At 65.7% G+C, this 13,750-nt stretch overlaps 2 protein-coding genes across 2 annotated transcripts in view; one reads left to right on the top strand and one right to left on the bottom strand.

Moving 5' to 3' along the window:
- Positions 1 to 1,137: 1,137 nt before the first annotated feature.
- On the bottom strand, positions 1,138 to 9,217 carry MNEG_4456 (sec-independent protein translocase protein TatC; the record flags this gene model as incomplete). The annotated part of the gene is made up of 13 exons (XM_014047069.1): positions 1,138 to 1,621; positions 1,929 to 2,244; positions 2,603 to 2,797; positions 2,994 to 3,581; positions 3,876 to 4,492; positions 5,836 to 5,927; positions 6,450 to 6,587; positions 6,960 to 7,107; positions 7,491 to 7,633; positions 7,946 to 8,038; positions 8,339 to 8,437; positions 8,768 to 8,955; positions 9,199 to 9,217. 13 exons carry the CDS (start codon positions 9,215 to 9,217, stop codon positions 1,138 to 1,140), a joined length of 3,120 nt encoding a protein of 1,039 aa, XP_013902523.1.
- A 1,490-nt stretch (positions 9,218 to 10,707) lies between these two features.
- The window catches only part of MNEG_4455 (E3 ubiquitin-protein ligase RFWD2), a gene marked incomplete at both ends in the record, with an annotated part of 5,143 nt that continues 2,100 nt past the window's right edge, over positions 10,708 to 13,750 (top strand). The window contains 5 exons of the mRNA XM_014047068.1: positions 10,708 to 10,741; positions 10,918 to 11,015; positions 11,478 to 11,589; positions 11,891 to 11,990; positions 12,238 to 13,572. Of these exons, the coding sequence (XP_013902522.1) occupies positions 10,708 to 10,741; positions 10,918 to 11,015; positions 11,478 to 11,589; positions 11,891 to 11,990; positions 12,238 to 13,572 (1,679 nt within the window). The remainder of the gene's footprint in view (positions 10,742 to 10,917; positions 11,016 to 11,477; positions 11,590 to 11,890; positions 11,991 to 12,237; positions 13,573 to 13,750) is intronic.

The raw sequence follows: 13,750 nt of genomic DNA, 5'->3' as shown, positions 1-13,750 counted from the left end.
TGAAATCCTGAAACAAAATGTGCCGCGAGTGACTCCTTCATGCAATGTCATGCTCAAGACTGCTGTGGGAGCAGCCTTGGCGCCTGCCCAGTGCCGCAGGTTTGTGACACTGCCGACGTGTGAGCAAATGCCGCACACCCCCATAGAAAGAGGATGGCGCCGTGTTGGCGCCCAGGGCGCAACCATTCGCACTTTGAGCCGTACGCTTAGCTGAACAGGCCCAATGGCAGGAGAACAGCTCAATCATGATAGCAGAGGCAGCTTTTAGCTCGCTGCAAGGTCTGGCACGGAGCGCTTTAGGAGTTGGGTGGCAATGCATGCATTTGCCATGCGGGCATTTGCCGCCGCACAATTCAGGTGTGCGCAAGTGTTGCTTTATTGGGTGTCCGAGGTCGGCAGGAAAGGCGTGCTTCCTTGCACGCTCCTCAGACGAGTGCGCCACGCGCGGCAGCCTCACGCCTGCCTGCGCTCTCGTTCGCGCTCATGCCAGCCGGCGGCGGCGCTGTAGCCGTCCGCCTGTGGCTGAAACACAATGGGCACAGGCAGCGTTTGGGCTGCCAGTTGCGCGCACGGCATGCGAGCTGGCCGCATGCTGTTCAGAGGCGACTTGGGACAGAGATGCAATGATGAAGAAACAGAGACTAAAGGACTAGGATGTGCCAGTGACGCCTGCAGAGATCATGTCTAAGCAAATAGGGGGATCAAACGAGGCAACCGAGCCGCTTTTGACCAATGTGTGGGACACGCACGTGTTGGAGGAATCAAAAACGTGGGATCGTTTGGCGGCGCTGTACAGAATCGGATTGTGATGATGCTGAACCAACTGCTCTGATTTGACGCTCTTGAATGCGCCGCTCCTCGCGGCGTCCGTCTGCTGCATCACGCGCCAGGAAGCTGCCGTCCTAGGCCCGCGTCACCGCGTGCAAAACATGCGCGCGTGGGCGCTACGGCGTTGAAACCATACAAGAGTGGCGCCCGGCTGACATCGTCGTGCGCAATTCCGGGGCGCCGCGGCAGCCAGGGCCTCTCGCTATCCCCCACGCGCCCCGCCGGGCATGAGCTGCGGGTGCCCGCGCGGCTCGGCGCGTGCACGCCGCCTCCGATGCCATCAGCCGCATGCAATGCAGACCCGAGAGATCATCCGCTCCCTGGAGAGCTGCTCGCGGGCCGCCAGCCCGCGTGGACCAGTGCTCCATAGTATCTCTCGGCGCCAACCTTGGACCGCCCAAAAAAGGGGTCTGTCTTATAACCGTAGTTCGCGTCCCCGATGTTGCGCGCCCTCGCCGCCGCGGCCAGCGGCTCGGCGGCGCCCGCGCCCGCGTCGGTGCACACACCGGCGGAGAAGCACTTGGCCACAACTGCGGATATGTGGGGGGCGGCCATCGAGGTTCCGCTGAGGGTCCTGTAGGCGCCATTGGCCCCCGCAAGCTTGACCGGCCAGGAAGATCGGATGTCCACGCCGGGGCCCGCAAAAGTGCGCGTCCGCGAGCGCTCGTCGGCCGAGTCGGCGGCGGACAGGAAGTAGGAAAAGGTCGCGGGGGCGTTGCCGCTGGTCGCGCTGGTTATGGCGGTGGCGACGATGACATCTGGGCAGGCCGCGGGGAGCTGGGTGGTCCATGACCTGTTCGATAGGGTTTGAGGTTGACGGGTCTCTGACTTTAGGGTGATGTGGTGGGCGTGTAACAATGTGTGTGTGTGTTTGCGCGTGGGCGCGCGTGTGTGTGTGTATATGTGTGTGTGTATGTTTGTGTGTGTGTGCGCGCGTGCGTGCGTGCGTGTGTGTGTGCGTGCACGTGTGTACACGTGGAAGGTGAGGTTTTGCCACTCCGCTCCGCCTGCCCTGGCCGTCCACAGATTGACCCCCAACCCGTCGGCGCGATTCGCGCGGCCGCAGGCGCACGCGGACGTGGCCGTAGGTGCGTGCGCACCTGGGGCTGGTGCCGATCGCGTTGCCCGCCGCCGCGACGACGACAATGCCGGCGTCCACCACCTGCTTCACCGCCGCGCACGTCGCGCTGCCCGCCGCGTTGGCAGGCGCCTCGCCGCCCAGGCTGAGGTTGACCACGCGGATGCCCTTTGACCGGCCGTTCTTGGCCAGCCACAGCAGCGCCTGGATGACGCTGGCAAAGGTGCCGCTGCCGTTCTCGTCCAGGACGCGCAGCGCGAACAGCGGCGTGCCGGGGGCGACGCCGACGACGCCGGCGCCCGTGTTCTTGGCTCCGATGGTGCCGGAGACGTGGGTGCCTGTGTGGGAGGGGCAAGGGGGGCGAGGTCGAGCCGCGTTGTGGGCGGAGGTCGGGGTGTGGACTGTGGAGGCAGTTGCCGCAGAGCAGCGCGCTCGGGGTGCTTGCAAGCTCTGGCTGGCACAAGGTTCTCTCAAGTGCTGCAGACTTGCTGAACGCGACACAGGTTGGAGCGCCGAAGCACATACGGCTTGGTAGCAATTGCATATCGTTGAGATTGTCCTTGGGGACCGCTTGACGGGCTGACAGCGGCCGCCGTCAACTGCCGCGTCCTTGCCGCACAACACTCACACCATGCCGCGCCCGCACGCACAACCATAAGACGCGCGCCCCCGTGGCCTCCGGCCAAAGCCACCCACCGTGCCCGTTGCGGTCCCGCCAGTCGGTGCCGACCCAAGACACGCCGCCAGCCACCACCAGGTCGGGGTGGCTGTCATCAATGCCGGTGTCCAGCACGGCGACGACGCTGTCCAGGGGCTTAGTAACCTGTTTGCCCAGGTTGGACTCGATGCGGGCGACGCCCCAGGGCACCGTCTCGCCAGCCTTTTGGGCTTCTGGGGATGTGTGGGGCGTGGGTCGAGAAGCGGGGCGAGGGAGCGGGTGGTGAGCTGCGCGTGGCGGGACAGGGAGTGGAAGGGCGTGCGCGTTGCGCTTGGCACGGACAGGGATGCAGGAGAGCGGCCGCAAAGGAAGGGGCCCGCGGCAGGGCTGCGGGCGGAGCTGCGGGGCTGCGTGGGCGAGTGCGCTCACCGGTTGGGAGGACGCTGACAGGCAGCGGCAGCTTCAGCCCGGCGGGCGCCGCGCTGCCGTCGCCGCTCGCGCCGCCGTCGCCGCCGCCGGTGCTGCCGGGGGGCGAGGTGCCCGCGGGGCACACCTCGACGGGCAACGCCTTGTTGGCCATGGGCGGCACGCCACAGGATCCTATCATGTCCGCGCTCGCCGCGAGCAGCGGCGCCACCCCCGGGAACGACGCCGACTGCACCTTGTTGCGAGCGCACGTCGTGCCGCTCGGGCCCACGGCGCCGTCTGCTGCGACGGCATAGCGGGTCCACTTGATGAACGCCTGCCTCGGGCCGCACCTGACCCCCTTGTACACGACGCTCTGCCCGCTCGCTGCGCCGCATGACGCGGGGGCCGGCAGCGTTGCCGCGAGGCCGCCGGCGACGTCCTTCGCTCCCGCGCAGGCCGTGCCGGGCTGGGCGGCGGGGGCGCAGATGTTGGTGACGGGCAGGGCCGGGGCGATCGTGGGGGGCGTGCCGCAGTCGCCCAAGAACAGCTGGTTGAAGGCGGCGGTGCGGTTGCGCGTCATGAGGCAGCCGGGGATTGGCGCGCCGGTGCCTGAGAAGGTATGAGGGAGTTGTTGGCGGGAAGGGGTGTTGATGCAATCAGGATGAGGCAGTTGATGCTGTTTGATTAGGTCAAGGCGGCATGCTGCGAGTGCCTCAAGTGCGTTGTGGCGGGTGGTGTGACCGCGATCACCCGCCCCCTCCGATGTCAGCCGCTGCTGCGGCCCCAACTCGCACATCGTGGCCTCCGCACCCCCGCAGTGACGCCCGTCCATTCAAAGTGTCTGTAGCAGTCAAAGCGCGCAGCCCATGCGGTCAAACGAGGGCGGCGCCCGGCGCCACCCACCCTTGTCCACTGCGTACACGCCGGCATAGCGCGCCCTGTCAAATCGTATGCTGCAGCGGTCGCCAAACCACACCAGCGTCGCGCTCGGCCCCGCACAGCCTGGCCACGCGGCCGCGGGGACCTCGTCGGGGGACTGCGCGCCGGCGAGCGCGCTGCCGGGGACGCAGGTCGCCTGCTGGGTCGAGACGTAGCGGTCTTGCTCCAATATTGAGACGAGGCCGCTTGCGCGCATGGCCGCAATTATTGGGGGCTCTGCGCCGGCGGCCTGGGCGCCGTCAGCCAGGACAGCAGCACGGACGGCCGCCGCGGGCGCCAGCTTCACGACGGCGCCGACGAGGCCGCCGCTGGGCGTGGCAGCGGGTGGAGGCGCAGCCGCGGCGGCGGCAGCGGCGGCGACAGGCGCGGCGTTGGCGGCATCGGTGGCGACGCCGCTGTTGAAGGGGGTGGCGGACAGGAAGGGGTCCGACAGAGGTACTGCGGCAGCAGGGGTTAATGGCTCGGCGGCAGCGGCGGCGACGACAGCGGCGGCGTCACCGGCAGTTGCGGCCGCGGTGGCGGTGGCACCAGCGTTGCGGCCCGCGGGATCGCCCGCAGCTGTGGCCACGTGCTGCTTGAGCCTGCAGGTTATGCACAGGAAGTCATGTAACCTTGTTTTGGTGTGGTGCGCAATAGATTCGCACGCAGATGTTGCCTTGGGCCGCTGCGGGTACCACACCGCTGCAGTGCAGACACTGCAACGGAACGCCCAAACGTGCACCGTCACCAGCGCCGCCCCTCGCACCGCGCCAGGCCCTCCTCCGCGCTTGATATCTTGTCGTTAAATACTACTATCCATTGCCCGTCCACTGGCCGGCCCGCCTTGCTCTGCCAAAAGTACTGGGCGACGCCAGGGCCTTCATCGACGACGGAAGCGCCAGCGGGCCCCACCACACCCGCTACGCCGGCTATCACAGCTAATAAGCAACTTTTAATGCAGAAGTGCGCGCTGAGACGGCCCGACTTCATGACTTGCTCCCGCCTGGACTGGTGAACGCACTTGCGCCGGCAACGTGTGGGTTACTAGGGCCAGAGCTTATACTAGAGGCTCCGTAACCCAGTAACAAACGCCCATCGAAAAACACCCGCTGAAAAGCTCCTTCTGATAAACAACTCTGATTTCACACCCTGACTCCAATCCCTTGAGACGGCTTATGAGATAGCCAGGACCGTTTGAAATTCGTGGTTACGTTTGAGCAATCGGAGTAAAGTATATTAAGCTGCTGGACGCCCCACGCGAGAGGCACGCCGTGCTGCGCCCCTGTCCGTGCAACAGTGTATAGGGGGGTGCGCACTTCACATGCACTTCACCCGCGGGGCACTTGCGCTCCGCCCAGGACTGTCCAACGTGACACCCCGTCGGCGTCACCTCGCCTTAAAGTGCCCTTCAACGAGTACATGTATACATACGTCCATGTCAGCCACACTAGGCACCGGCGGCGGCTCGCAGCGCCCAGGTCAGCCAGCAACCAGCCACAACAAATCTCACCAGCGATACAGAAATCGCGTTCATGATTTCGTCCCCACCCCACCGCGCAGCCACCCTAATGACTGTGGGGGATAGCGGCTGGTGAGTTGATGTGGGGTTTAAATGGCCGGTGGGGTGCTGTGGGGCCAACAGAGGGCAAGAATGTTGTTTTGCTGCAAATCACCTCCAAGCTTGCACCCCATGAGAAGCCTCGGCACCCACAGCTAGCCTGTGTATTGAGGCCCCCCGGCAACCGCAACCCACATTTCGCATTTCAGCAGAAAAACGATTGAGGGGCATGCCAGAGACAGATGGGCCCGCTGTACATTGCACATGAACACAACAGATGCGTTACACGAAACAAGATACACAACAGCAACAACGTGAGGAGGAGCGCAGAATTCAGCATTGGAAGCGAAACAAAGAGGCAAGCAGCGTCTCAAAACAGCCTTTCACGCCGCCGCCGCGTCCGCCTTGCGCTGCTCTATGAGCCGCACCGCCGCGGCGCCGCCAAAGTACAGCCCCACCAGCGGGATCGCAAGCAGCGCCTGCGGCCGCGCAGCGCGGAAAGACGGCGGGCGCGGGCGCGGTCGGGGGTGGGTTGTGGAGTTGGCAGCCCGGGCTCGCTGGGCGGCGGGCGCCGCAGCGGGGGCGCACCACAGCGGGACGGCCATACCCTGAAGAAGTAAAGAGTCATTTTGGCTTGTTTCCAACCTGGACTTTGTGCCCTGCTGCAGAGGCTCCCTCCACAGCCATGCTTTGCGGAACGGACCCTCCTGGGCAAAGGAGCTGTGCACCTCGTGCGCTCTCTCTCTCTCTCTCTCTCTCTCTCTCTCTCTCTCTCTCTCTCTCTCTCTCTCTTTCTCTCTCTCCATCTGTGTGTGTGCGTGTGGTCTCTCTCTCTCTCTCTCTCTCTCTCCATCTGTGTGTGTGCGTGTGCGAGAGAGGGACAGGGAAAGTCCCTGTCTCTCTCACACACACGCACACACGCACACACACACACTCACACACACCCGCGCACGCGCGCGCGCCCCAGGGCACGCGCAGTCCCCCCGCGGCCGGCCAGTCACCTGTGTGAAGGGGTCCGTGGACGGCGTCAGCACCGCGGCCACCACCGTTGAGCCGACGACCACATAGCGCCAGAGGCCAAACATCTGCTCTGACGTCACCACGCCCAGCTGGCCCAGCATCACCTGGATCACCGGGACCTGGCGCGTCGGGGTGTGTGTGCGAGCGAGCGAGAGAGAGAACGTGTGTGGATGGGTGTGGAAAGGATCGAGAGAGCGTTCTGGGTGCACTTGGGGGCCCACAGCAATGCAAGGGGTTGGCAGAGGAGTAAGACACCGACTCCTCAATCCACGCAGTCAAAGCCGATGGCGCTGGACCATCCAAGATGGCAGGGGTGGGACAAGCGTCGGGACCGAGCGACGAAGGAGGGGTGGCAGACTGGCGCATTCCTCCCAATCAGTCAAGCGTTCACCCCTGGTGGCACCTTGCGAATACAGAGCATACTCGTGCGCACTGGCACCTCCGCTGTGGTTTTCCCCAGGACACGACGCGAGCTCTCCACGGATGCGCACCTGGAACGACAGCCCCGTGGACAGCATGAGCACCAGCACAAACTGGAAGTACTGGTCGATGGACCACAGGGACTCCACGGCGCCGTCCGCGTAAGACACGAAGAAGTTGAGGGCCGCGGGGGTGAGGATCTCGTACGAGAACACCAGGCTGCGCGGGGCCGGGGCGGTGGGGCGAGGGGGTGAGGTGGGTGCGCGGTGCTGCGCGTGGATGAGCAGGGGGAGCGAGGGCTGGAGAAGCTGTAGCACATCACGTGTTTTTGATACACAGGCGCGGGCACGCGCACACGTGAGGGCGCACATGCACACACTTGAGCGTGCACCCACAACTTCACACACACACACACACACACACACACACACACAAACACAAACACACGCACGCCCCCCCCCCACACACACACACTCACACGCACGCTCACACACAATCACTCTGTTTCACACACACACACGCACACACACACACACACTCTCTCTCTCTCTCTCTCGCTCTCCTCTCAGGAGCTCCTGCCGCCCCGGCCCCTCCTCACCCACCCGAAATAGAACAGGATGGACGACCCAAACACCACTGGCGCCAGGAAGGTGCGCTCCGCCTTAGTCAGACCCGGGACAACGTAGGCGATGATCTCGTACAGCACGGTGGGCGCCGCCAGCAGCAGGCCCGAGTAGCCGGCCACCTGGCACAGGAGGCGGGATCAACCTCAAGGCAAGACGGCACTCGGCGGCGCCGACTGAGCGCCGCGGCGCCCGCTTGCGCGCTAGCCAAGGTGCGGGCGGGTGGCCCCCAGGCCGCCGGCGAGGCGCACAGCAGTACGCGCGAACCGCTGCGGCTGGGGCGGGCGGGTGACGAGCCGCAACTGCTGGCTAGTCTGCCTTGTAGCTCTGCATCCCTCCACAACTCTGTGCACACACACACACGCACCCATGCGTGCGCGCGCGCGCGCACACACACACACACACACACACACACACACACACACACAGCACACCTTAAAGGTGGTGAAGAAGAACTCCCCGGGGCTGAGCTGGAGGAACCGCACCCCCGCGTCAGCCACAGGCGCCTCCAGGAACAACACCAGCTCCTGGGGCCGCGGGGGCGGCGGGGCAGCGGGGCAGCGGCAGCGAGCGCGGCGTCAAGAGCGCGGGGCAAGGTCGCACAGGAGGGGCCTCAGACGTCGGCCCGCCCGGCGCACAGCGCGGGTGCCGCTGCACCTTTAGAGCGTGCGTTCGCCCTGCAGAGTCACAGCGTGCCTCAGTCAACAGCCAAGGAGCCGCCCGCTGCAAGGTGGTGGCACCCCGGTAACACAGACAGCGACACCCGAGAATGCGGCCCCGGCGCGGGTGCGTCAATCTGCGCAAGATGCTTGCGGCGTGCAGCGCACCTTGCTGTAGCAGAAGCAGCCGACGATGGCCACCAGCGCCGCCAGCCCGGCCACCAGAACGCGCTCCCTCAGCTCCTCCAGGTGGTCCCAGATCGGCAGCTGAAGGGTCAGGTGCGGGTTTTGGTGGGGAGGGGGCGGCAGGGCGTGCATGAGCGCATGGCCCTGCATGCATGCATGCAAACGCGCGTCCATGCGTTCGCCGCAACCCCGGGCTGGGGCGGCGTTAAGAGGGGAGGTGGGGGGATGAGAAGCAATCGCTGCGGCCGGCACAAGCGCCGTAGCCGGCCCCAGCCTCCATGCGCGGCCACGGGCCGCCCCGCCAGCGCCAGACGGCGCGGCACACGACGGCAGCCGCGTGGCCACGCATCCGCTGTCCTCCCCACAGCTGCTGGGGCAAGCTCCTGAAACAGAGGCACAGCGGCCGCCCACCTCGAAATCGTCCGGGAGCTCCTCTTTATCAGGAAACAGGAATTTCTGCACCGCAGTCGGCTCGCTGTCTGCAGCCGGCTGCAGCTGCGCCTGTGGCGGCGTGTCGGGCTCGAAATCGAGCTTGAAGTCGACAGGGCTGCCATCGGTGCTGATTGTCTCCGTGAAGCGCTCGGGCGCAGGAGAGGGGCCTGTCAGGGGCGGTGCAGCGAGTGCGAAGGCGTTCGGCGGCACGCGGTGTGCTGTGCTTGGTCGTTCTGCACTCCGCTGTACTCAGCGGTGTGGCTACGCCCGCCTCACTGGGAGCTCACCTGGCTCCTCGCTATTAGTTGCGAAGCATGGTTTGCATTGGCGCACGCGCGCTGGCAGCCGAAGGGAGCCAGAGGTGCAGGCTCGCCGGTGTGGCAGTGCTGGCCTCGCGGCCTGAACCTGACCGCTGCAGGACGCAATCATGGCGTCCTTGATGTTTGCCTGGGTGGGTGCGCCTTGTGCAACGGCCGCTATGCTGCGAGATCTGGAGTTTGCTTCGATGCGGAGACCTCCGCTTGCCTGATTGTCCTGTGGTATCTTTCGTTGACTTCAATGGGTGTTTTCCTGGGTCACATTTTCTAGACAAAGTTAGGAAGGCCACTTCGCGTGCGGTTGTGCGCAGCACGCATCGGCGGACTCTCCTGACCCGTGACTGCTCGTGCTGCTGCTCTCGTCTGCCGACGCTCACGGCGATGGCCGACCAGGCTGCGACCGCAGCACATGGCAACACACGCGCTTCGCGCTCAACTTTTAATGATGGGTAGCCATGCATGTGCCATGCGTAATTGTTTGCACACACGATTGATGCACTCCCCAGCGACAATCCCGCGCCACACACCAACTTGACAAACATCACAGAGCAGAGAAAGGACAAGGAAAATCCTTGAGGTCAAGAGGCGACGGCGGGGGTTCACTACTTTCCGCCAGTGACGCTAGAAGCTGGAGGGAAGCATGCGTTCAATCAATCGGTATTTTAGCAACGAGAATGCCGATTTAATGCCCATCGACCACATGAGAGATCAATAACTGTGTTGTAGCATGCATGCACTGACATGAACCTGAACACATCATTACAGTTGGGCGCCTGGATTGGGCCCGACCGCACATGCCGGCAGATGTGGCAAGCAACCGTGTTCTTAAAGCAGTTGCAGTTTCCCCGCCCATACCCAATCCACCGATCCCCTTGATACACTGCAACATCTGCGCGGTAGGCTGCAGGTCGGCCGGTGCAAACAGCTTGTAGTAGCTTGGGAGTCATTTTGAAGCCACGAGCCAGCCTGCTCGCAAGCGAAGGGGCCGCTCCTGCGGTGGACCTGTCACCATCGTCCGGGGCCGCCTTGATGCGCATACATGCTGTTTAGCTATCTTCACTGAGTAATCCCTGTTCGCAACATATATTACTTGCTGCCTGTCCGCTGATGCCAGCGACGCCTCCAGCGGGCTGGGCGTCAGCTTGGGCAGGCCAAAATTTAATCAGGTGGCCCTATCATCCGCCATCCCCAAGGCATTCAGTCGGCAGGGTTTGGTCAAGGACCTGTGGTTTGACAGGCTTGGTGTCCGAAGTTCATGCACGGGTGAGAAATTTTTCATGGCGGGCCATGCTGAAAGGGGGCACTTGCAGGTGCGCCGCTCGCACGCCACCACACAGGCGCACACCCAACAAGCACTCCAGGTGTGAAGGCATACAGCCATGCCCCGAGACCAATGGACATCGCTGCATCTACTAGGATAACTTCAACCATCATCAAGCCTGCCGATACACCATCGATTGTTGCCCTTCGCAAAGTCCAGGGCGATCTCGGCCGCTTGTCGGACACCGTGGGTTTTATTGTTTTGTGGATAGTTTAGTGTTGAGTGTCATATGGAGCGCTGACGGTCCGCGGCATAAGGAGGGCCACAAGCTTTGCGAGACGATGGAGGCCAGTGGCAGCGGTCGAGGCCTGTCAGGTGAAACACTGCCACGTTGTTGCTGCGTCTGGTTTCGCAGTCGCTGCACGGCCCCCCACCCTTCTGCAGCGCACCCCGTTTCGCGTCCGCCTCAGCGTCCATCCACGGCGGTGTGCACACGTTTGCCTGCTGCCACTCTCCTCGCGCCCCGCATGCATCCATCCTGGCGCCCGCAGCAGCCTACGGCGGCGCCCACGGTGGCGGTGGCGGTGCCGGCGTTCTGCCGGAGGACGTCCGCTGCCCCATCTGCGTCGAGCTGATCTCCAACCCCTTTGTGACGCCGTGCGGCCACACCTACTGCTTCGGGTGCATAAGCACGCACCTGCGAACAAAGAGCAGCTGCCCGTCATGCGCCGCCTACCTGGTCCTGGATCATATCCACCCGAATTTTCTCCTGGACAAGGCGCGAAACGGGGCCCACTGCTGATGAACAGGCAGCATGGTGGTGGCCTGGCACGCCTTTTGCCTATCAGCAGTCCAGCAGCAGTTTGGCTCAATGCACACGCACATAGGATTTGCAGGCGTGCAAGCCAGCCTACATCCCCCCCTCCTTGCGGGTGCCCTAGTGCCATGCCCCTGAACGGCACACATGCGTGGATGCGCACACACACATGCGCGCACGCGCGCGCATACACACCCGACACGCGCACACACACTCGCACATGCACGCACATGCACCGACAAGCACACACTTGCTCACCTCAACCCACCCACCTCGCCCCTGCACTCTCGACAGATCCTCAAGCTTGCCGCGGCCAGTGGGTCCGCCCTGGAGCGGCCCTCCCTGCTGCAGCAGGTCCAGCGCTTCCTGCGCACCATGCCGGCCGCGGGCAGCCTGCCAGACCTCGGTGCGGCGCGCGGGAGATTGGAGTTGCGGGGTGGAGAAAATTGCGGGCAGCAGGGATTGCTGTTCGCCCTGGGGTGGGGGCTCTCTGCCGCCCCGCACCTGCGGCTCGTTAGTCGGGTGGAAGGCGTGATTTTGAGCTCCCATTTTGCAGATGGCCGCAGCAAACAGCATGCGTCGCTCATGGGCCTGAAGCAGTCTGCTGTCGGGCGCTGCGCGGGCACCGATGCACATCTTATGCCTCAGTATGCACCGCTGACGCCCCTCTGGCGCGCCGTGCTGCTTCCTGCACCCCGGTTTAACAGACGCGGCCATTGAGGCGCTGCAGGAGCGCCGCAGCCAGCTGACTAATGAGCAGCTGTCGAACGACCTGCGCCTGCTGCTGCTGTTCCTGGAGCACGCGCGGTGAGGGGAGGCAAGGGGAAAGCGGAAGACCCTTCCTTGCCTGGTCGCGTGCACGGGCGCGCTCGGCGGCATTGCTGATGCAGGTGCATCGTTGCAGCTATCAAGACTGTTTGCAAAGCTGCAAATGCACTTCCCTACCCGCCGCAGCCGCACGTTGCCTGTCCTGCCGGCACCATTTGCATCCCCTCCCCGGCCCCCCCGGCCAAAACCCAAACAAACGTCCGTGCGATGCGGTGTGGCGTCACAGGGAGTTGCGGGCGGAGCAGCTGCACAGCGTGCACCAGCAGCTCGACCTGCTGCAGCACGACCTGGCGGTGGCGCAGGGCGACGCCGCAGACGCCGCCGCAGCGGCTGCTGCCGCCGCATCCAGCCCCTGGCACGTGCACCATCACCCCCACCCCCACCAAGCGCGGGGCCTCGGGCCTGGTCTGCCCCAGCTTGCTGGCGCAGCGGCGTCGGCTGCCGGCGCGGACTTGCGGCACTGGCGGAGCGGCGGGTCGTCTGCCGTGGGCGCGGGCGCGGGCGCGGGCGGCCGGCAGTGGGCGGCGCCGGCCGCCGGCGGCGGAGACGGCGCAGTCGGCAGCATCGGCTGGGCGCAGGGCGCGCAGTTGGCGCAGCTGCCGGCGCTGTGGCAGCAGAGGTGGCACCAGTGGCAGCAGCAGAGCGGCGCGGCGGCGCAGCGGCGCGTGAGCTCGGCGCCGAGCCTGCTGGCGTTGGAGGCGGAGGCCGAGGCCGAGGAGGCGCTGCAGCAGGAGCACGGGCAGCAGCAGCAGCAGCAGCAGGGGCGGGAGCTGGGGGTGGACGAGATGCAGCAGGACGAGCAGCGGCGGCGGCGACAGCAGGCGGCGGCGGCGTCGGGCCGGCCGCAGCAGCAGCTGCTTGAACAGCAGCCGCTGCAGGTGCAGCAGCTGCACACGCGGCAGCAGCAGATACAGCAGCAGCAGATACATCAGCAGCAGCAGCAGCAGCAGCAGCAGGATATGCAGCAGCAACAGCAGCGGCTACGGCCGTTGCTTCAGCAGCAGCAGCAGCCGGAGCAGGGCCTATGCCTGGACGGCATGGGGCACCGCAGCAGCATGGAGCGCAGCCCAACACCCCCGCTTATGCGGTCGACCCCGACACCCACAACACCAACTGGCGCCGCGCGCGCAGCAGCGGGCGCATTGGGGCCGCCCGCGGCGGTGGCAGGCTCGGCGGCGGTCGCGACGCCGGCAGCTCCGCGGCAGCGGGCCCCGCCCAACGGCACCGCTGCAAGCAGCAGCAGCGCCGGCGCCGAGGACGCGCCGGGCGTGTCGCAGCAGGGCCGGGGGGCGGCGGGCGCGGCGGGGCTGGACGCCGTCCGGGGCGGCGGCAGCACGCTGGCGGGCGCGGCGAACGCAGCCGCCAACGGCGTCGGCAGCGCAGGCAGCGGCGGCGAGGACGAGGCGGACAGCGACCCGTCCGCCCTCGCGCCGGCCAAGAAGCGGCGCATCATGTCGCAGTTTGACGAGCTGCAGAACGCGTACCTGAGCATGAGGGCCGCGCAGCAGGCGGCGGCGCAGGAGGCCCAGGGGGCAGACGCGCCCGAGGCCGCGCCGGAACAGTTGCCGGCGCCGCCGCGCAAGGCGTCGCTGCAGGGCGGCGCGGGCGCGGGCGCGGCGGCTGCGGGGGCCGGGGCAGCCGGGGCGGCGGGGCTGCCGCTGCCTGGGCTCGCGCCGAGCGGCAGCCTGCCATCCTCTGGCGGCTGCGGCGGCGGCGCGAGCGGCCGCAGCGGCAGCGGC

Source organism: Monoraphidium neglectum, assembly GCF_000611645.1.
Source record: "Monoraphidium neglectum strain SAG 48.87 unplaced genomic scaffold scaffold00619, whole genome shotgun sequence".
NCBI lineage: Eukaryota > Viridiplantae > Chlorophyta > Chlorophyceae > Sphaeropleales > Selenastraceae > Monoraphidium > Monoraphidium neglectum.
The sequence above is the reverse complement of the archived record's forward strand: the minus strand, read 5'-3'. Positions and strand labels throughout refer to the sequence as shown.